General features: G+C 26.0%; 1 protein-coding gene across 3 annotated transcripts in view; it reads left to right on the forward strand.

Annotated features, from left to right (window-relative positions):
* The window catches only part of mtt (mangetout), a 195398-nt gene that overhangs the window by 102328 nt on the left and 67798 nt on the right, over positions 1-25272 (forward strand). For 2 of the 3 annotated variants that reach the window (XM_089220729.1, XM_015513341.2), the window contains 2 exons: positions 3532-3783; positions 14192-14476. In XM_089220729.1, the coding sequence (XP_089076855.1) occupies positions 3532-3783; positions 14192-14476 (537 nt within the window). The remainder of the gene's footprint in view (positions 1-3531; positions 3784-14191; positions 14477-25272) is intronic. The other variant, XM_089220730.1, reaches the window with a different exon arrangement.

Below are 25272 nucleotides of genomic sequence, written 5' to 3' on the forward strand. Positions count from 1 at the left end.
AGTTTTTTGGGTTGCTATTAAAAACTTTTCTTTGTTTGTTGATAGTATAATCACTATTTAAAGTTAAATTTAAAAAAAATATTGAGGATAATGTATATTATAGTTAATCTTCCCATGTCCACATGTTATCAACATTTTTCCTATGCGTAAGCTGCCAATCTTGAATCATACACACATACAGTACTTTAAGTTGTGAATATTAAAATAAATCACTCTAGGAGAAAAACATTATATAAGTATGTAATTTAAAATAGAATCTATTTTGCCTTATATTTTTGTACATATTAGAATCTAATATACATTCCATGTGTAGGTGTTCCACTTTAATTTAATAAATTTAGTATCAATTGTATTCATAATAATAATAATAATATATAAATAATGAACTAATGTTATATACATTTTGAAATTTAACAACCATAAAATACTTATTATAAATTGTTTACAAGGAAAAGTGATATATTCCAAATATGCCATTTCCCATTTAGTTTCAAGTACAGAGGATTCAATAAACCCTTAAAGCCATAAATATCATCACTCAAAAATTATGGCACATCCTTAGATGTCATATCATGGCATTATATAATATATATATATATACATATATAATATATAAGTTAATATTATATTCAAACAAAGAAATTGTCATTCGATTTAGAATGAAAATAAGTTATAAAAATAGTAATAGCTATCAATCACTAGGTATTTATTTGTTTAAAAATTGGTCGTTTCGAATACCAAAGATCGATGGGCATGATATAATTGGTTTTTCGGTAGTTCGCATTGTACATGCCGCGTATTTACCAGATAGTAGACCGGTCTATATGTCTGTAATAGATGATGAAAAATACATTATTTTTTTGAAGCGTCAACTCATCAACCAACTCGTTTGCGAGCTGTGTATTTCGATGACCAGTTACGCAGTAAGTTGTATGAAATATGACTATTAATGAGTCAATGAAGTTATTTTCAATCAATATTTCGTCATCTGAAGTTTCGCGTCCATCCACCAATTTAATATAGAGTAGGTACTAGGGGTTTATACATCACTATACTTTAATAATCAATGTTGAGAAAATGTGTATAAAGGTCCATTGAAGGAACAATTTAGTAATAAATCGGTTAAAAGACTGAGTGTGTGTATATATGGGAAAGAGAGAAAGAGAAAGACAGTGTGTGTGAGAGAGAGAAGTGTTCATTAATTTTGCACATCGACGTTTCGCGGGTCATTTGGCCGACGGCAAAGGGGTAATGGCGGCAGAGAAGGTATGATAAACCGGCGGTCGACGTTGTATGGTGAGCCTGCACCGGTCCGATAAAACGCATTGACATCGACAGAACTTAACAAGCTTTTAAACGATGCCGCGGACTCGTTTATCTTCCACCACGTCACCGTGGGAGCTGAAAATATATATTATAAGGCATTTACCAGTGGATGTATATTGTAGTGCAGCGTATACGAGAAGCGACCCTAATTTTCTTTTTTCTCGTCACGTCTCTCTACGGAACTCATATCCTCCACCCACCCTACCACCCACTAACCACCATCACATCCGTTTACACTCGCATACACCTCGGCTCTACCATCGTCATTCCTCGGGCCCTAGGCTGCAGGACGGTCGGTCCGCACAATATTTTATGCGCCTGCGCGATGCTATATATGATAATTTATATATTATATATAAAACAAGTATGTTTGGCGGTGGTGTTTTGAATTCCTCACCGCATCAACCGTGAACTATATGACCGAATCCCGCCGAGCCCTGCGCGTCTAATAAGCCGTCGCCACCCTGCCTGGCTACTGTGGTGCCGAATAGCACTCCTATTAATTTTGATATCTAAATAATTAAATACCTACATCAATATTGCACTAGTGATAGTTTATGGTAAACCATTATTGAGTACGAAAATCTGACAATAATAAATTGTGATTATAATTCCGGATACCCTGATACACCACAACATTGAGAACAAGTTCCTATGACGAACTTTGCTGGTTATCTTAACAAATTATTGTTTAGATAATAAATAAACTGAATTGGATACGCACCTCATTTATTTATTTTAAATATACGATTTTTATAATACTTAATAATTATCAGTACTTAAAAATTGGTATAATTTTGTAATGTAATATTTAATATCTTTTCCTTACAACTAGGCATTTAGGTAAACATCAAATACTTTATATTTTAGCATTTAAAGTAAGATGAGTCACTAAGATATTACTACAAGTGAGTCTCTCATCTTAACTATTCATATAATGCTATTTAATTGTATATTATTGTCAAAAGTTGATGGAGGGGGGAAACTATACAAATCAAATATTACCCTTACAAAATTTACTAAAATAATAACATAACGTATGAGTAATTATTAGAAAACAATTTTTATAGTTTACTCAACGAAGATTTTTCGTAAATTGTATATCAAAATTGCGTTGTTTAACTAGTAATAATATACATTTTGTGATATCAATTATCATAATGTATGACAATTTATATTAAGCAATATTAAGACAAAAAGAGCAATATATATTATTAAAAATACATAGGCAAAATTTTACATAGACATTTAAGTTTCTAATTTTTAAAAATGTTGATAGGTATTTAAACACAAAATATAACAATTTTCAATATTGTGTTGTAATTCAAAAAATATTAATTGAAGGAATGTAATACTTTTCAACACGATGTATATAATTATTATCTGTAATATTCAATGACATTTCAAAAATTTAATGTAGAATTATTATCACAGTTCACTATAAGTTTATCGTTCATTATTAATATTCTAAAAACACTAGTTTATTAATGCATAGTTTGCAGTTATGACATTATCATAACTACAGTTTTGACAAAATAGAATAAAATTCTAGGAAAAATGAAATTTCTAAACACATGTTGTGTATTCAAATACAAATTTTTTCTAAGTAATATTTCAAATAAAAAATGTTTAACTAAATAATTTCTGATTATATATATATATATATATATATATATATATATATATATTATAAATCTAAAAAATACATTAAATTTAGATATCTTCAAAATATAATGAAAAATACTTATGTGACTTTAGATCTATACCAAATAGCATTGGATGATTGTTGTCAAAACTTAAATTATTATTATTTTCTAATATAATGGAATATATTTTATTATGGTTACAGTTATATTAAAAAGTAGTATCACAAGATTCCCTTTATATAAATCTCATTTAACTGAATTTTTGTAGAATTTACCTTTAAAATCGACATATATATAATAGTAGTAACAATGTAAATCATACGTTGAAAAAATCTTAAAAGAAAAGATGAATTATAAAATATAAAAATATAATTTTAGAATCTATTTTTAAATCGTAATATAAAATGGATGTTGATTTAAAGAACCTGTAATAAGATTAAACAGCAATCTGAGGTAAATTTAAAAAAATCTAACTTCATATAAAGAACGATTTCAATGATGATTAACGTAATAGTTTATAATTTTAAAAATTAACTTTATTTATTTATTTTAACTTTAGGCGTTATAGTTTTTGGTTCCGATCAAGAAGTGGTGAGTTTAATGAAAGCAGTGAGGAGAAATAATGCTACTGGAAATTTTTCGTGGATCGGTTCAGATGGATGGAGCGCAAGAGATATGGTATCTGCTACTAATGAAGCCGAAGTGGAAGGATGTTTATCTGTTCAACCTCAAGCCAACCCTGTCATCGGGTTCGAAGAGTACTTTTTAGGACTTACTGTTGAAAACAACAAAAGAAATCCTTGGTTCACTGGTATGTAATAAGGTTAATTGTTATTAATAATTATTTTATATTAATTTAACTTATATCAAAGTTTTCATGATGGTTATGATATATATTGATGGCATGAAAAGTTTGAATAACAAAATATGATATGTTTCCACTCAGAACAAGGTTTCATTATTTTAAAATGTTTATAATTTTAAATTACTATTTAACAATTTTGCAGAATGTCTCAAAATCAATTGCAAAGTGATTGAATAGTGTAGTTTTTAAAATTGATTGTGTTTTATATACCTGATTCCCCACAAAAACATATAAACGTTAAAAAATATTAATAAAAGTTAATCTGATTGATACCAGCCATCAATGTTGTAATAGAAATCTTTCAATATCGTTTTTCCACATTTTACTATAATTCATATTTTAATTTATTTTAATTGTATTTGTAAAAAAGTTATACAATATATTTTTTTATTTAATTATTTCTAAAAAAATTGATTATAGCTGTTTTTTAGGATTTATTTTTCTGAAAATATTGACGTTTCAAAATTTTATTTTCATTAATTTCCAAATTTTTAATTTTCTTTTTAGTTTTAAGAAAAATTGCAAATTATTTAACACCGTAATGTTATCAAACATGTGACCTACCACGTCGCGCGCGTTCGCATATGGCCAACCGATACTTTCCGTGTGCCTAGTTATAATCATATTTTATTTCTTCTAAACTAGAAACAATATTAAAAATTCTAACCTAGAAAGATACACTCTACAAAATGGCTATCTTTATTTTTTAATTATTTTACCAAAACATTAAAATTAATTAAAAAATGAAATAATTGTAGTTCTTATCCCTGTGAATCTATCCTATCCCTTAAAGTTCTAATATCTCCATTATTTCGTGAGATATCGCAATGGGCAAATCTTTGCGGGACACTCTCTATTAGATAGTACCTAGATACTGTATAGATAGTACAATTTATATATAAATAGATGAGTTGGGTGCTTATTTTATATTTTTCTTTTGTCAATTTATTATTAATATGATGCCCCGCTGAGGCTTACCTATTATTAAGTATCGATATGGTACTGATGTACATTTACTATAAAGGTTCAGTGCGTGTTTGTAAGATTAAATTTAACTGTTGTGTGATAAAAAGTAAGTACTTAACATAAACTATTATTATACAATTAATTTAACACGAGTAAATCTATTGGTTATTCAAAATAAAAGTCTTAAAACTTACATCCCGATCATAAAAATCAAATGTAAAATAAAACTTGGCGTCTAAATAAATTAATAAATAAATTGTTGTCCAAACTTCAGTAAAGCAATTTAAGATAATTCTGTCGAAGAGGTTTTTGTCCTTGAGACGTCTTTTCATAAAACAATTTTATACAATTTTATTAAATTACAATTCATCATCTTTGCCTTCATTTTTTTTTTCATTTCGTCAAACTTCACATTTATTCAATATTTTACACGTTTTCATAGAAAAATTTTCCATCAACTAGACATACTAGAACTTTCATTTATAACAATGAACGCATTATAAGATTATTGCTATTTTCATATAGAATTTTACATTTAGTGCATATTAGTTTTACAATGATGTTTGGGTTTTTTTTGTGATTACCATCAAACCACAAAGCTGATAAGTAAATATATATCAATTTTTCAACAATTTAGTTCAATAGGTATTGTGGATGAATGTATCTATAGAAAGGGAAAAAAAGAAAATATTTACAGAACAACAGTTTTCCACAACATTAATTATTAAATAAAATATATATTAAAAAAGTAAGGAATATAATATGTAGAAAGTCACATTTTCAAGAATTATTTACATAAGAGTTTTATAGACGATATAATATAATTCCAACCTATTTTTGATTGCCTTGAGCCATTTATAGAGATTTAAAATTTAAGAACTTATATAGGTTTTTTTTTAAAGTTGAAAACATTCAAATAAGTAAAAACATTAAAACGTAATACAATATTCCTCATAAGTTGTTTTCAAACAATTTAAAAATATCTAAAATACACTAGCAATATTTTTGTATAGATACTTGAAGTTCAAATCTAGATGAAATTGGATGCTTAAACGAAATATAATAATTGTTTGTTCAACGATTTTTCTTTAGTTATTTTATCATGATTCAAAAATTATTAACTGAAGGGATTTGAAACTTTAGCCATTATATTTATTGCATATTCTACATACAATACAATTTTCAGGGTATTTATACTATTTTTAAGATTTCTACAGCCTGAACTTATTTGCGATATTATCTAGTATTTGCAGTTTTAACACGATATTAATAATATATAGGTACTATTATATATTATTACACACACACACACACACACACACACACACACACACACACACACACACACACACATTCATATTAATGGACAGATTCTTCCCACAAGTCTATAATTACCTTTCAACACATCACCTTCGATAATTGTAAAAAATTTAGATTTTGGAACATTTTTATAATGGGCAAATTTAGTAATTGTGGCTGACACAATATTTTCTATCATAATTGTTTTCCATCTACTTCAACAAAAATTTATCTCATCGATTACAATAGGGTCACTCATTACCTATCGAGGTTAACTCGAAACAAAATATTTAGCAGAGCAAGTTGTCTGATTTTATAATATAATTATAATAATTTATTATTTTATTAGTATTCTACACATCATATTGTAATGCAATTTTGATAGGTATAATAACATAAGGTTAGATGTTCCCAACCATTTTTGACTCACGGCGCCCTAAGAAATTTTCTAAAAATCCGGAGTTACCTTTTAGCATACTTCTATTTTATTTAGCAGTGTATAAGTACTGAAGTATAAATAAAAGTAGTAAGTCATTGGTACACGAATTGCGGGAAAAAAATCCCCAGCATATTTTATATATAAGATATAATAGAAATAAAATCAATATTGTATATTATTTTATAAAAAAAAATTGCCTTTTACCCTATATTATATGTAAAAAAATGCATGCATATGTATAATATACAGGTGATTATATTACCTAGTCAGCCCCGAACTTATAATAACAATTAAATATAAATTAAAATGTTATGTGATTATAATATTATTTATCTACGACGATTATAGAATGCGTGGTATCTACTATCTACTATCTTTTACCGGAACTGAAACAAATAACAACTAATTGGTCAGTTGGAATTACATCTTGATCGCTTTTATTTTAGGTATACTGTTGAAAATACCGAAAGTTTAATTATCGTGGCGTACATTTTATATACATATAATATAATGCATATATATATTTAGTAATAACTAGTATTGATTTTTAGAGTATAAGCATACCCGTTTTTATAGGATGACAGTTTTTAACATAATATAAAATATTTATTTTATATTTCATATTATATAATTTATAAAATAATTTAATATTACCGGTATAATGCTATTACTGGAGATTTTTTTCCAACTTTCTTGGTATATAGTATATTATACACATATTATATTTTACTAAGCAAATTATTACATTGAATATTAACTATAAAGTATTTTTATTTTAATTATTATTTCAAAGAATTTCACGGAACCCCAAATAAAGTTCATGGCACCCTGGTTAGGAATCTCTGTATTAGGAAGATAAAATAAAAGGTTTAATATAATATGTTATGATAATAAGAATTATTTCTTAATATATTTCAAATAAATTGAATTGATTTTTAGTCACATATTATTTTTATAATTTTTCAATAGTTCTAGGTATATAATAATAATATATCATAATGTGGCTTGGCGTGACGCGGTTTCTGCAATAATTCATGCAACGTGATTGAGTTTAAGGACCGTCCGATATCACTAGTTCCCGGATGGGTGACCATCCGGATTCTTAGTGTTAAAAATCTTGACACACATACACATGTTTCAAGCTAACCATAGCTTAACCTCCGTCACAGTTTAAAAAAAACCTACTAAAAATAACTACCCTATGGTCTATGTTGCTATGGGTTAGTATTATATCATATTGATATAAATGAATTTTTATATTTTTCTTTATTATGATGCTAAACTGATGATGAATTTTAATTTTAGATTCACAAAAAGAGAAATACATATTTTTTAGGTAAATTAACAATATGTTTATAAATATTTTAATATGATAGTTACTACGAATTGGAACATTGCAATGAGTATTTATAAACTTAAATGAATTATTTATGTGGTAGCATTGAAAAAATAAAAATATCAAACAATAATTATTAATTTCGTAATTTAGATAAATCTCTATATAATTATTAACATTTATTTATCCTTATTTTAAACTCGTCTACATTTATACCTAGTATTTAAAAAAATTGTTTTGCATAAATCCATTGATATGTTTACTAGGATCATCGAGTTTGAGAAAAAAAAATACAATTTTCTAGGTATTTCCAAATTGTACAATAAATATAAATTAATTGTATTCAAACCATTTTCTATGTTAGTATCACCGTATTTCTTAACCCTTATTAAATATGTTATATAAATAAACAAAGTACTTTTAATAGAAGGTTTCTTTAATCTGTTTTTATCCAAATATAAGCTTTTCCATCTATTTTACTTATTGTTCTAATCAGTGAAAAATTGTAAATTATATTGCAAAACTAAAAAAAATATATATAAATAAACAACTAGTTGATATAAATCTGCAGCACACTTATTCGGTTTGAATATTATTCAGATATATCTACGATTATACTTATATCATTTATGAATAATATAATATTATATAATTATGCAGTTGAAATTAAGCACTTATTTATAAATATGGATATTAATATATATATATATATATATATATATATATATATATATATATATATATATATATATATATATATATATATTATTGATAGACATACCTTTTGGTTACCTAATTTACATAAAACTTATCTGTACAATAATATTATACTATATACAACCTGAAACGAAATGTCTTCAATATATCATTAGCAAAACCCAAAACCCAATAATTCTTTTGTAACAAAGACACGTTATATATAGCTTGAGAACTGAGAAGTGCAGTAAAACTTAAACATTATTAGAATTTTGTCATTGTGGTCTACAGTGGTATAACTATGGGATAGCGAGGGGTAGCGGTCGTGACCCCAAACATTTTTATGAGGTCGCAAGAGTATCATTTTGCTACCCCAAAATTATTTATATAATGTAATAAAAAAAATCCGCGTCAGTGTGTATTTACAATTTATTTATCTTTATAAATAGTTATCAAGAAAAAAATACGTTATTTGTGAATTTTCGTGTTATAAAACTGTAAGTCTGTCATGCAGAGTGTTTCCGGATTTTCTGCATAATATACTTTGAAAACAACCCCATATGTCAGTGTATGAAAATTAAAAACCTTTTTTTAAATTTTTTTATTTCGGGATACTTAATGTACTTATGGGTTATGGTAATTTATATTTATTTTTATTGGCCTATTGATGAGTTTTTAAATCGATATTTTATTGAAAAATTAATTCTCACAGAAGAATTTCCATAGTTATAGTTACAAGTTAATAAAAAAGTAAAAAATAAAATAGCTATCATACTTAGGTGTCCCAGAAAAAAAATTATGTTTATACTTCACTTACTCACACAAGATCATTGTACTGAAACCCCTGAAACACCGTGTATGATAATAATAATACCGAACGTATTGAGTTCTGAGTTTGCGGTACGTTCATTCAATGGATTGTGGATATAATAATATAATATATTGGGCTAAAATATCAGCCAACATAAACCTTTACCTTAATTTTAAGTAAACTTTTATGGTACTCAATATAAAAAAAATTAAAATAAATAAACTATATGAAGTGTGAGTCAAACAAAATTATTTAATTGTGTTTATTTTTATTTTTAATACTGTTTCAATATTTTTAAATTATATTAAAAGAAAAAACCTAGATTCATAATTCAATCTAATAGTGACTTAATATGAAATATGTGGTACACGTAACACATACACTAAAAATAACTTTGCAAAGTAACTTATAAATAAATGACAATATCAATAACTGCGACAAAAGAAAATCCTATACCAATATTGTTCAGGTATAATATTTTAGATAGATGATAATCGTGTTGCAAATGTCCGATCCTAGAACGAGAAGCATAATCTTGATGTTAAATTATTAATAATAAACTTATAATCCAATTTGAAATTTGAAACCAAAATAGTGTAGGTACTTGTAGAAAACGGATATTGCAGGTTGATGGAACGTAACACCAGCCAAAAAAGGAAAGGTACATTTTAGCTGAAAGCGTCTCGCCTATAATTAGAACTCTCTTCAGGTCGTTCGCACGGACAAATAAAAAGATAGCTCGTATGGCGTGTGTCGTATGCGTATATATAGTGTAATATTTATCAAGATTTGGATAAGATGGGGCATGGAGGCGTATAAAATTCGGTAATATCGAAATGGTACTATAAATAATCACCAAAGATGGCATTTATATACTAGTCGTTTCGATAGATTAAAAATGTTCATATCCACCACGATCGCCCCTCGGATCTACTGCGGGGGGGGGGGGGGGTAGGGGAATTGGGGCGATGAAAAATTTTCATAGTCGCACGTGTTAGTTCATGAAACACTGCAGCAGTAATGCACCAGGCGCGTCGGTCTCTCGTGACGGCCGTATAATAACAGTTCGTGTATAGGCGGTATTATTTATTTATTTATTTTCTGTCACCCTCAAACACTGCAGGCATAAATCGAATATCTCAGTTTTTCCAGAAGAGGGGAAAATAAAGTTCGATGATGGCAAAACAACAGAAACCACATCGAGAAAAAATCAACAACTTCCAACCGATCCCCAAATCGACTCCGCCACCACTAACACCACTACCACTACAACGCCGCCACAACCACTAAAACTGGGATTTGGTCTTTGCGCGTTTTGTGTCTATGACATTTCGATTAAATATATGCCATTTTTCTACAGATAGAGAAAGATAGAGGGAGAGAGGAAGAAAAATATTGAGGGTGAAAGAGAGGGAGAGAGTGATTGAGAAGGCGTCACTATATCATTATACTAGTAATTTGCGCGGTCAGTTGGATAGAACAGACCCTGAAACATGTACAGTTTTACTGTATGAAACTTTTCTGTCAGGAAATGCGTGTTTACTATTATAATGCATGGGGCTTGAACCAAGTAATCTGTCATCGTGTATGACATGTACATTATAGGTAGGTCTTTCTCTTTACACGGAAAACGACAACATTTAAAAAAATTATATCAGGTTTTCTATACGCGAATGAAACCATTTCAGACTTCAGTTATTGGTATTATATAGATTTTTATATAATATGGTGGCAATGAAAGTTATGAAGTAAAATATAGAATATTATATTTATTAAAATACGTCGTTTGTGAATGGATATTTCTTCCGTCCTCATCGAACGCCATAAAATTATAATTATTTAATATATACAAAATACGTGTTTGTACAACTAAAATATTGAAAATTTATTCTCATAATCAGCTACAACATTTTTCTTTTTTCTTTTACATACATTTGTATTTTTGATTACCTATTAAATATACGTATTGCATTTGATTACATGAACATAATATTACTCTGTCAATTATCCGATAGAAAAATATTTGCCGTAGATTACTATTTAAATAAAATCAAAATTTGCTTGTATTGCTGAAACAAAAATCATGAATTAAATAATGTACAAGTAATAAAAAATATATTATACATGCTGCCAACTATTAAAGTGCAAATTATATCATAAACCTATCCACACGAAATAAAATTTATACCTTAGATATATTGTGCATCAATCGACATTTTCATAAACTTTTAACTGTCATTTTTATCTATTATAAAATAGAAAATCAAATATTTTACAATCTTATTTTGTTCTTCCTGCCATTTATTTATTTATTATCCTTGCGCTTTTATTTATATAAAAAAAGATATTTGTTCTTTTGAATAGGTACATTATTGTTTATGTTTAATAAACAACTCAACATTGTTTAATACTGGTAAAGTAAAATACATTTAACAAGACCGGTGGAATTTCCGGTACAACATGTTCAAAATCAATTGTAAATGATTAATTATAAGTGGAAAATACTGGAAGATAAACGTTATTTGATAATTGCCAAAAATACTCGTATAATTATTACCGATGATACCAAAATATACCTATAGACTGTAGCTGATAAATAGGGTGGAAATATATCTGTACCTATAAAGTTGATACCATTTATAGAAAATATTTCTCCAATATTTTTGTATTTAAGCATAAAGTTTTACAGAAAAGTCTTTTTTTTTTTTTAATATACAGTAAAATATTAATTTTAAACGTTACCTACCACAATGTCAGTACTGCAACACACCTCCTTCGTTTATTAAAACTAAGTGGTTGTCGATATTTATACCAAATCTTATCCAGTTAAGGAGTAGTAGGTTAGCTATTCCTACTACATGGACTAGTCTTGAGAACCGGGTTGTTGGACCGGTACAAATAAAGATTCCTAAGTTATATTTTACATGTCCTACGAACGTATGACCTGCGTCCATAGGCTAACACAATAGAACACGATATAGTAACGTAAAAAAGATTTATTAAATGATTGTATAATATTTATATTATATAGTACACTATCACCTAAGTAACCCTGTTCTTGAAGGTAGTATATTGAAGATCATAGGAGTAGTGGAGTACGAGCTGAACAATTGAAAAAGTGATTTTTAAAGGTAGGCTTGCCTGTGTTTTAGACACAACCAAGGTTTGGACTGTCTGGCTATATTTTATAATATACATTATATGCTCGTACTCTACGTTCCTGCGTTCTGTTAACCTAAGCAAAATCGCCGAGCGTGACATAAATGATGAGTCAGTAATCTGTAAATCGTTACAGTACTTGATGAAAACTTTCTGTTATCGATACCTAGCAATAATTAAAATCCAAGTGTAAATAAATCTAACATCATATCAATATTTGTAGAATTAATCAATAATAATAATAATTTCAAATACCTAACATTATTATTATCTTTGGAATATTGTTTAAGTCTCAATAAGCCTATTTTGTAACTAATTGTAACTTTGATAACAAATACTGTAATCTAAAAACTAAATTTATTAATAAAGCTGAAAATGTAAAAAAAAAAAATTGTAATGAAAAAAAATATAACACGATACTCGTGGAACTGTTTTTGTCATGATATAGACGACTAGGAAAAAAATAATTACATTTATTAGGTAGGTAATGGAATCGACGTGTGAACATAAATTGTTTTTCCTAAATATACCTAGCGATATTGATCCATATATTTTTAGACACAGATGTATTCGGTAATAATAAAATTGAATATTTTCATTTATATACACTTGCTAGTATGTTGCTAGTAACATGTAATTGAGTCGACATGTCATTAGGTATATTAAGGGGGTGCGATGGTTGTGAGGTTGTATATAATAGAATATTATTTATTGAAATAAAAACGCAACATTTGGTAAGAAAACTGGAATAAATATACATTAATTAAACTTGGTCAATGGTATACTGTATAAGTGAAAGGTTTTGTAAAATATATTATTTTATACAGTCGTTACATAACTGTGTATGTGACTTTTGATGAAAACTGTATTTGATGTTATGAACGGAAGGAGAGAAACGGCCGCAGCGTGGCGCCAGAGATAATGATCGACAACTGACAAGGCAGACCGTGATCAAAATCCATGTGGTCATATATATTAGTATAACAATTTAATCCATAGATGGAAAAATACCACATTTTTTTGGATGACTTCCCCATCCCCATTTGCATCAATGATAATACTCGTATCATCGATCTATACTTGAATACTTATAAAGTTATAACCTTATAGGATATTATTAGGTACATTTATCGCTGCAATATAGTAAAAATATAATTGCATTTTTTGTTTCTGAAGTCCGTTAATATTATCAATCTGAGTAGATGTTATTTAATTACAACGTAATATTATAAATTTGCTGAGCTTAATGTTCGTCTTCTTTTTTTTCAATTATATTTTACTAATCAAGTATTGTAACTGAAATGATTTATTATTTTTATTGTATATTACTTAATTTCTGTACATACTTCGAAGTAATTTCTAAAACGAAAATTGTTCTTTAACAATACAGACAATTTAACTTTAGCTTATTATTGTTATAGTCTTGTGAAAATATATTAATTTAATTTAATGTTGAAATACGTGTATGGTAAATATTATACCAGTTACTTTATTTGTTTAATTCTGAATCGATAGAATATTAACTTAGTTATTAACTTTTTCTATTTCATATAGTGATGATGTTATGTAGATTATTAAACAAATTTATCATTATTTCAGAAAAAAAAATAATAATAATTAAATAATGACAATAACATGATTTTTTCAGAATTCTGGGAAGAACACTTCCAGTGTCGATATCCAAGAAGTATGAGAACACCATACAACTCTAATTATTCAAATGAATGTGATTCTAAGTTTCATCTAAGGGAAAAAATACCAAAGTTTGAAAACCAATTACAATTTGTGAGCGATTCTGTGCTAGCATTTGCACATGCATTGTACGATATGCATTCTGATCATTGTGGTCCGAACTTTGTTGGTTTATGTGAAGCTATGAAACCTGTTAAAGGACCCGAGCTCTTAATGTATCTCAGAAAAGTAAACTTCACAGGTAAGTCGTTTGAAATTAACTAACTAAATAAAACTTTCTTAGAGTATATGTGACACCAATAAATTTACAACAAAATATCGTTACATTTAATGTGGCTAATCTTCTGCAAAGGTAATTTTAAGGATTGCGACGATTTAATTTATACTAATGATATACTAAGTTTTAATAAGTTTTATTTTATTAAGGCGATATTAAGAAGCACTAGGTGTAACTGCAATTTAATTAAAAAATCTCCACAAAAACCAAAAACTTCATGAACATCTTAAATTTAACATTTTCCAAAGATTTCTGCATTAAAATAATTACGTGGTAGTATCTATTAAAACGATATCTATCGCTGATAGGTGTCAGATAAATAACAATCGGGGGAATATGAGAGGATTTTGATATTAGTAATAATATACTTGGCACTTAGTTAAATCAATATGTTAGCAATCGTGGATCGCAAGCGATGAATCAAGACTCGGCACACATATACATATTTTGTAGTAGGTCGAAGAAATATTATTTTAAACTTTATAAAGTAATCAAAAATAGTCTGTTATAACACCTATAAATATGGTGCGACTCTGTGGTAATATAGAATGAATGTAAGATGACATACGCGTCTGGAATATATAATAATATCTAATGTTTAAATACTGTAAAGAATGGATCCAGGAAAGGGGAGAGCTTTTGGGTTAATGAGCTTTACACATCTTTGGAAAAGTTAAATATTCAATATGCATTTATTTATATAATTAACAGTTCATACGTCTTCAAAAATGAGTATCAATATGAATTTTAAAACAAAAATGTAATTAAGAGAAACACATCTAATATAGAATTTAACAATTACAAAGAGTAATACACTTACGCTATTTGTAACTTATTAAATAAGTAAAACAATTTTCAATAAAAAGAAACAAAATGTGTGCTTAAATAATTTGTTAATACTTATATCAAGTAGATATGGTTAAAACTCATTCGATTGAGTAAGCTACAGATACCAAATTAAAATTAAAATTGTTGTAAACCCAAATAGTATCTTTATTCAAATTAAAGTATGCCAAAGTGTAAGTTTTGCATTTTTGTGTTAAAGTTACATACCTATAGTATTTGTGTATGATAATTTATTAGATACTAAATAAATGCTTAATGAATAGGTTAAATTTGATTTCAATGCATACAATTACTGTATACAAAAATAAATTATTTTGAGCCTACATGATTTGTTAGGTTAGTTAATTAGTCTGTTAGACTTATTAGGCTATATTATTAAGTATTTCTAAGCACATTGTATCATTGTTACATATTAAAGTAATTTATTTTAATATTTGACATTAATAATACAGCCGGTTGAATCAATTTTTAATAATTCAATTTTATTTGAAAATGTCATCATGGGTATACAAAATAATATACTTCAAAAGTTTCAAGTTCCTGAAAATAATATTTTTCAATTACAAAAAAAAAAACTAATAAAAAATGTAAATACATATAACACAAAAAATGTGTTAACAAAAATAATACAGTATCTAATCAATAAAAAAACCACGTATCATTGTAAAGTCAATACATATATCGCTCCGCTTACAATCTAAAATGAAAACTATAAGACTTAGTGTTTAATTATTTGTATGTCAAATCAAAAAAAAAATCATTTTATTTGATAATACATTTTTTTGAATTCTTGTTCAGAAAGTATTGCATGTTTCAAAATTAATGCTTTCTCTAAACTGGAAAGTATTTATTTATTATTACAGTGAATTTTCCTATTTGAATTTAATGCAATGTAGCAAAAAGTTTAAACTATTTACTAGGTATTTCATTGAAATTTAAACTTCAAATATCTTGAATTTATTGAAATCCATACTTTAAATAAAACAACTTGGTTTCATTGAAAATTATATGCGTGTGCCGTGTATTAACTCTACAAATAAATACACTTTGATACCCTAAATATGATTAACTTAATTTTCCAACATGAACTTTTTTACTTAGTATTAATATATTGATGTATGAAATTTAAAAGATGAAAAAATATATATTTATTTATAATTAAGACCAAAAAAATGTATAATTTCACGAAACATGAGTTTCCCTCCATAGGAGAATACTTCAAATCATTTAAAAAATAAAATAAAATATTAAATATAGGATAGCGTCGTAAACTTATATTTATGGTTTTAATTAACACATTGTGCCATATTAAAATCATATATGTAAATAGATTCATTGTAAGCCCAATTTATTACATTGTAAAATAATATTGGTTAATTTGTTTTCTGTTTTCATAGCTGAATAGTTTATTATATTTTAAATAAAATAATAATTGAAAAGCGCACAAAAAACTAACTGTATTTTACGATACTAACATACTAACACGGTGTTTTAATGTTGTATGCCTAAATAAAAATAAAATAATTTTAATTGTGCATGGGTTAAAAAGTCATAAGATAAAACCGATATTTACCAATAAAAGTAAGGTGTGTACTGAGTAATTAGAAAGAAAAATAAAATTAGAAAAACTTGTTTGAAAAACTAATTATAATAACACTTTAAAATAATTTACTAAAACGTGTTTTTTTTGTTTTTGATAAAAAAAAGGTATATCGTTAAAAATATACTAATCTATTGTAATTTTGGTAATTTAAAATGCTAACTACTATAACATTATATTAAAAGTTTTGTACCCTAATTGTACTATCATTACTAAATATTTATAGCCTATATAAAGTTATATAATTTAATTTATATGATATTTTAGATTTTGAGCAAAGCGAGGAATGTATTAGTTTTACAATGATGTTTGTTTCTTTTTCTTTTTCTATTTTATTCTGTAAACACTTTTTCTCCCTTTAAACTTGCTCAAAAGTATCAAGTATAGAATCTTTTCTGAAAGGTTATGTTCTTAAGCTATAGTCCTTTAGATAGGTTATTTTTCGATTTTCGTAACGATACTCGAAATAAAAGTGGTTAAAGGAGAAAAAGCGTATAATTTCACGATTTTATAATATTAAATAATTACGGACGACGTTTTAGTTTTTGAGTGGAGCGAGAAATGTATTGATTTTACAATGATGTGTGTTTTTTTTTTTACTCAAATGACAGTTAGATATTGTAACATTCGTTACACCTTATATATATATATATATATACTAAATGATTGACTAATACATAATATACACACTCAACACTTTTCTACCCATGCACATAATTACTTATTATTAAAATGACACAGCAGTCACCATCAACAGGAGCGAACTCATCAATACACTTATTAACAGCCATCTACATTAGTAAAATATTATTTTAGCATAATAATTAATATGGATCTATAAACCAAACGTGTCTTATTATTGATAAAATGCCTCATACACAGTGCTCTAGCCCCCAGATACGGAAAACTTATCCATAAGGAATAAAAAACCTTCCCCGGATAACTAATATCGTAACAAGGTCCCCCGACCAGGTAACAGTATATTTAAAAATTTACCCATTACAGTTATGTAGTATTCACAAGTAAGTAATTCATTAAATATTACTTTCTTTATTTCCGGGCCTGAATAAAATGCATTTTAGTAGGTAGTTTTTGAGTTTATTCGAAATAAACTTTTTTTTTATTAAAAATAGTAAATTTACAATCTATACAATGGTATAATAAGTAAGTGTGATGACAAAATAACAAAATAACATTAAATACAGAAAAGGAAGGCTTTCAAAAGTACCACCCGACAAGAAATTAAGGTTTTTATATATTTTTAGTAATTTCTCCTTAGATAATTTTTTTTTTTTATTAGCATTAAGAAAATCTCTAGACCATTGCCATTTTCAAAATGTATTTATAATAGCTAGCAGGTTACTGTAATGAATGGTATTTGAATAATATTATATTTGAATTCAATGACATAATATCGTTGTATATGAAAAACGATTCTGAGTGGAGACGATTTCAGTCTAGGATATTTTATAATATATTTATTATATTATTTCTATTTTTTTTTTTAAATGTAGTCATTAACGACATTAACTATTAATATCAGAATATAAAGTATATTCTAGAAATTTTAAGTAACCACAAATAATATTTTTAAATTACTTGAGTTAAATAAATTTAACTTTAAATAACTATAAAACAAAAACTGTATTTGGATATTTTTTAGATTTTTTAGTTACAGAATTAACTACTTACACGGAAACCTTATTTAAAAATTTCAAACCTTAGCTATAAAAGTTAAATGTTTTATATACTTTTAAAAACTAAAGAATTTGTAAATCTAAAATTAAATACATTTCTTCAACATTTTAACTTTAAATGGTTGTGAAAAAAAACGTGCCTATTTTTAATATTTACCAACTGCAATTAATAAACTTATGGAGAATCTTGTATTAAAATTTCAAGATTTTTGACCCAATGAATAAACTTTTACGATATTTATAAAAAAATTACAAAAAATAGAAAATTTCAAATGTCTATAAATAACTTTAAAATAGTTGAAATATTTTGAAAATTTTAACAAGTATAGGAACTGACAAAATAAACATATTGTGTAAATTTAAAGTTTCAAAAATTATTGTTTTTTTAATGACAACAAAATAAGAGTATTGATCAGCAGAAATTTAGTAAATTTCATGGGTTGTGATTGAATTGCTCATAAAAATTTAATTTTACTTTTTGGTAGACTTTTTTTATTTGATTAAAGTAGACGAACTTATGAAGGATCTTGTATTGAATTTTAAAACCTTAGATTTAAAAAGATAATTTTTTATGAATTTTTAACTCAATATAAATTGTAAATTTATGAGATTTTTAAGTATTTTGTCAAAATTCAAACTTTAAATGCTTAAAAAAAAAAATTGACAATGTATTTAAAATATTTTTTATATAATATAATATTATATGTGTCTGCAGTAATTTGTTTTAGAGTTACACCAATATCAAAATTCGATTTTCTCTATAATTTATTTTGCGTTAAAATTCCTGTTTTTTCCTTAATTTTTTTTTTTTGTTTTTCCTGATTCTTTTGAAAACTACTGAGCATTTTACCTCTCCAATACACCAACTAGATTCACTTTCCAACCGGAAAAGCTACTTAAGTTGAAAATCGAAGCATTATTACAACAACTTATCGTGTACATAGACACATAAATATACACATAATTGTAAAATCAATACATTTATAGCTCTGCTCAGAATCTAAAATATGATTATTTAAAAACATAATATGGTTGTTTTTAATGTATTATATACGAAGTTTGAAATACATATAGAATTATTATTAAACGTAATTACTTATAGTTTTGTGTATTTGAAAATTGAAAATGTTCTGTCTTGATAAATTTTTAATTCAATTTAAATTCAATTAAAACTAAACTATTTCAAAACCGCTTTTAAGAATACCGTTGTATTTAATTTACATTAATTTATGAATTGATTCTACTATTTACTTATAGCAATTAAATCATATATTAAATTACGTATTTGAAATAAAATATGTTCAGGTTTTATAACGTGTGAGTTCACTAATAGTAAGATTGTATAACTATCATAAATATAGCTCTATTGAACAATAATATTTTTAGTAGTTTACGATTTTACGGGTAACGAATAGGAACGTTTTAAGCACAGTTAATGTATTTTGATTTATTTCTATAGCATTGATTTTAGTCATTGACACTAAAAGCTGCTGGACATTATTATGGAATCGAAATAAAATAATAATTACACAACAATACGCAATAAAATTTATCTATAAATAGCACAATTGTTAATAGATTTTTAATTGATTCATCTATGGATTTTTTAACTGCCGAATGCTATGGGTATCAGACCTTAGTCTACTGTCAAACACATATAAATCATTTTTTTGAATTCTAATATTTTTTTTTTTAAATATTTTTTGTTGGGTGGCTCCTTTCAACAACATTTCATGACCTGTTAACTTTTAGCATATAATCCTATTGTGTCTAGATATAATTTATGATACAGATTGTTTATTTCTTGTAAAAAAAAATTTAAAAAATTAAATATTTTTTGTACATTTTAAGGCGTTATATTTAGTACTATTATTCAATGTTAATATATAATCTAACTATTTTATAATATATTTCTAAATACAAATATTTAAACAAAAATTATCAATATTTAAATTTTAAAAAATTTCACACGAAACTAAAAACAATAGAAGGCGCCCTTCACTTCAAAATTGGGAAAATAACTAAAAACCGCAGACTAAAGCCACGGCTACCTCAAGACATCTTGCTACCTCCAGAATCATCCTCATCATCTTCATCATCGGTATCATCAGATCAATGACCTAACTAAACAACTCAAATTTAAATTCATTTTACTAAAAAATAAAATAATGTACAAATTGTATTACTCTATATATGAAATGTATGAATAATATAAATGTATAAAAAAAAAAAAATTTTAAAAACAAACATTTTGTTGAAACAATTATAATTAATAAATGAAAAAAAAAATTATATTAAACACAATAATAATATATTAATACTACAGTGAAACTTCCAACTAACGAAATTTCTGTTTTATGCATTTTTTTTTTAGAACCATGACTTTCATTATGCGAATCATGTGGAAGTTACGTAGTTCAATTAACGAAGTTCTCTATATTACAATTTTTAGTTGTTTTTATTCCCCATAGGTATGGAAGTTTTACTATTTATTTAATATTTTTAGTTTTTAATGCGATTTATTTGTATATCATTTAACAACTGATGAGCTTTTTTATTTATTTGTGGTATCTATTCAGTATTACTATGTTTTTACCAATCGAGAAAACAAGGTTAAGTGACTAAAAGTACCAAGTGAAATTAATTTTGAACGAACTTTCATTCAACTTGTGAATCAACTTTTCGTTTTCTCATTTATTTAAGTGTAGATAATAAGCGAGTGAAAACTTTTATTGAAATTTTTACTCATCGCAGCGCCGGATTTAATAGTCGTTGTGCATTTCATTTACATCCGGATTCCATCTACCTTCATTCAAAACAACATGCATGCATGAAAATAAAAATAACGCAGTTTTTAACCTAGATTTTTGTCCCAGTAGACGTTTTATTACAAATATTGCAATGACTTGACAATGTTATGTGTTTTTACACATTTAACAGTGAATCGGCTTATAAATTTTAAAAGGGGCTGTAAACGTCAAGTTGACAATTCGCCTACAGGGACCATCAGATTTATTTCAAAGACGATTACTGCTTTAGCGGCCATATATAGGCATTTCGAGGATAGCCATTAAGTGATGACAAACGGGGGAATATATATATTATTTGATATACAGTGTAAGTTATAAAAACTAAGTACTAACATCAAACATTTTAATTTAATAATATTTATGCGTTATTTAAAAATGTGCTTCATTTTATCATAATAAATATCTATTGTGTATTTTTAATACCAACTATGGTATATCCATGCATTATAATTTTACTCATAGTTTTAATTTTACTGGTTATTTCTACAAATAAAACTAAACATGCTACTAATCTACTACGTGTGCGTTATTTTACTTACAACAATAAAATTATAAAACAAATATATTTTTATTTTTGTCAAATAATTTTAATGATTTAAAATTAAATAAATATTGTTTAGTTAAATATTATTACTCGGAATTAATAAATTAGTTAAAACTTTTAAAAGAAATCGTTAATTATTATTATTGTGATGATAAACTAAATTTGATATTGAACACGTTATCTTTTCAATTTTTTCAACTGTGTTATATTATTATCATGGTCAATTATTGTTTTTACCATCGTCATCTACACATTGTGTGATATAAAATTTTACATGATTTTAAACCACATAACATAATAATTGTTTTTCTTCTGATAAACATCGATCTTCATTGAAATTAAATTCTAGTTAAATTTTCTTTTTAATCAAATTCAGTTCGTTATCAATCATAAAAGCTATTAATATATTCTTATTTTTTAACCTAACCTAAATATTAAAACTACAATAATGTTGTATTTAACAATAAATCAGATTCGTAAAAACTTAATATTAAATAACTAAGATTGTCAAATTTATATTAAATACGTGATATTTTATAGCAATGAAAGAATATTTTACTCTACAAAGATCAAATTCCATCCCAAAGTCATTTTGATTATTTCAAAATTTTATTTACATGCACTAAAAAAAAAAAATGTTAAATTCACACATATAAAGTTATTTTGGCTTAAATCACGTCAAATTCCAATGCAGTACAAATCCAAACGATTATTTGAATCCGATTTCAAAGGATTGATTGCGAAATATAAAATTGCCTCTCCTTGCGTGTGGTTTTTACTCCGGATTCCGTGAAACCACACGCAGTCTTATTGGACAGATATAATTTAAAAACATAACCAAAGGTTCTGGAGATAGCTGTACTTTACACGTTCCATAAAATCAAATATTTAGTCCCAAGGTTAGTGTATATATTGTACATAATAATATATTATGGTCCATATTATACGGAATCTAGGTCATACAATTGCTACACTGTTGTTTTACATAATCCTCCTCTATAGAATGTGTGTTGTACGAATTAAATTTTAAACCGATCCATGAATATATTTTTTAAGCTGAGTCGTGTAAGCATCATTAACCATTTTATGTTTATATTTTTATAACCGAAATATGTATTTCAAGTTATCAAAAAAATTGTGACTTAAATAATTAAATTTTCGAAGTCCGAAAAATTATATGTAGGTAGGTACCAATTTTTGGTTGAAATAATGAAACAAAATAAAAACTTACAAAAATTATTAGGTATTCAATTTTATTACTCCTGATAGTAAATTATATTCGTATGCATATAAATAATCGATGTTGTACCTACTATCCAGATATTCTGTGGTAAGTAGTAGTTTATAGGAGGATTACATTTGTTTAATGTAGCTTTTAGATGCCTATAAGTAACAAATAATGATGAATGATTTAAATGTGATAATTTTTAAACATTATTTTTCTTATTGACCCATTTTTAATAATAATTGATTGATTATATTTCAATTTGGGACACTGAGCAATTACTAGCCTTAGAATATAATATATTCAGACATATTATGTCAAAAATGAATTTGTAATGGTTTCAATGGACACGCACAAATATAATATTATGTTGGAAGTAACACGGTATAAATGTATAATTGCATGCATGCATATGCATGTATCGTTATTTTCATACTTATTCTATCAATTTAACTAAAAGCAATACAATTTGAGTTAAGATATTAAAAATAATAAAGTATTCAAGTTATTCCCGAGCAATTTTACGTGGTGCATAGTGCATACACGACTTAAACATTATTAAAAATTATCTTAAGTTCCAAGTATAAAGTATTTTCATTTTCTCTGTCTATTGTTAACGTTATTTTGGTTGTGTTATAGTATATAAAAAAGTTGGCCCGACAATTTATACGGAGTTTCTTTTCTCCGTGAATAAATAAAAGAGTATATAAATTTTACTAGGTACCAAATATGTAATCATTTAAGAGGAAACTATAAATCCCCAAAGTATAAACTTTAGAGAATTTCCATATACACTTAATAAAAAATGGTTGTAGATACAGTTAATGTCCATATCATGGTTAATAATTATTATAATTATTATAATATGTGTATCTACTATGATATGATGAAAAATTACTATTATTAATTATAGCCATTCAATTTATAGATCTGAATGCAATAACAATACAATTTTACTATTTGTACAACTGTTTATTATTCATATTTTTAATAAAAATGTCCATAAATATACCTAGCTTTACCTTTTATCTTCCCACTTATTAAATTTAACATTTTTTATTATTTATTTAAGCAAATAAATAGAAATATTAGTATATCAATGCAGTACAAATATTGTATTTCATATTTATTAATGAAATTCATCAAAATATATTTACTTAACTTTTGTATAAATATTATTTATTTTTAATTTATTTTTATTGCTTTAAAATTTATTAGGACAGCTATCAATAATTTAAAATAGGGGTCTGGTGTGACATAGTGATCGACCGCAATCACTAACGTGTTCTGAGGTCAAGCATCGGTGATTTCATTAAGTGACCAATGTTCACCTGTTTTTTAGTGACCAATGCTCGACTCATGTATACTTGTTCTAAGCCAGACTAATAATCACAGTAAAAACCAACTAACTAACCTAACCTAACTTCAAGTTAATAACCTGAGATGTCAAAGCATTAATTCAAAAATAAAAAATAATTGTCACAACAGAATAATATATCATAATATTGTTTAGGATACAAAAATAAATATATTTAGGAGTTGGCGTATAACTGAAATCAAAAAGTCATATTTTATAATGAAAGAGTTTATGGTTTAATTATTAGGATATTATGAGTTGAAAGGAATTTGAATTTCAAAAGAGAGATAAATAAGAAAAAAAGACGAGATTCAAAATAATTAAAATGAATACAAAGGGAAAACAATAGATACGTTGTAGGTATTACGTTTAAGGCATAGTATTTGTGATATAGTGTACAATTGTAGAGAATTAAAGAAAAAAAGAAAATTGAAATATTAACATATCTTAACATAAAATAAAACAAAATTTAATTGTAAGTTAAGTTGATGAAAAACATTTGTAATTTATTTTTGTATATAGGTAATAGTATTATTAGCTGAAATTACGAACAAGATAATCATCAAAAACTGTTTCTTTTCATTTATGTCATCTAAGTATTTCCACGACCCGTGTTCAAATATTTTAAGTACCTACCTATTTTTATGAAATATCATCAAACAAATAGTTTTAAATCAGCAT

The sequence above is a fragment of the Diuraphis noxia genome, unplaced genomic scaffold (assembly GCF_037042655.1).
Source record: "Diuraphis noxia isolate RWA-SAM2 unplaced genomic scaffold, SU_Dnox_SAM2 contig0002, whole genome shotgun sequence".
NCBI classification, from domain to species: Eukaryota; Metazoa; Arthropoda; class Insecta; order Hemiptera; family Aphididae; genus Diuraphis; species Diuraphis noxia.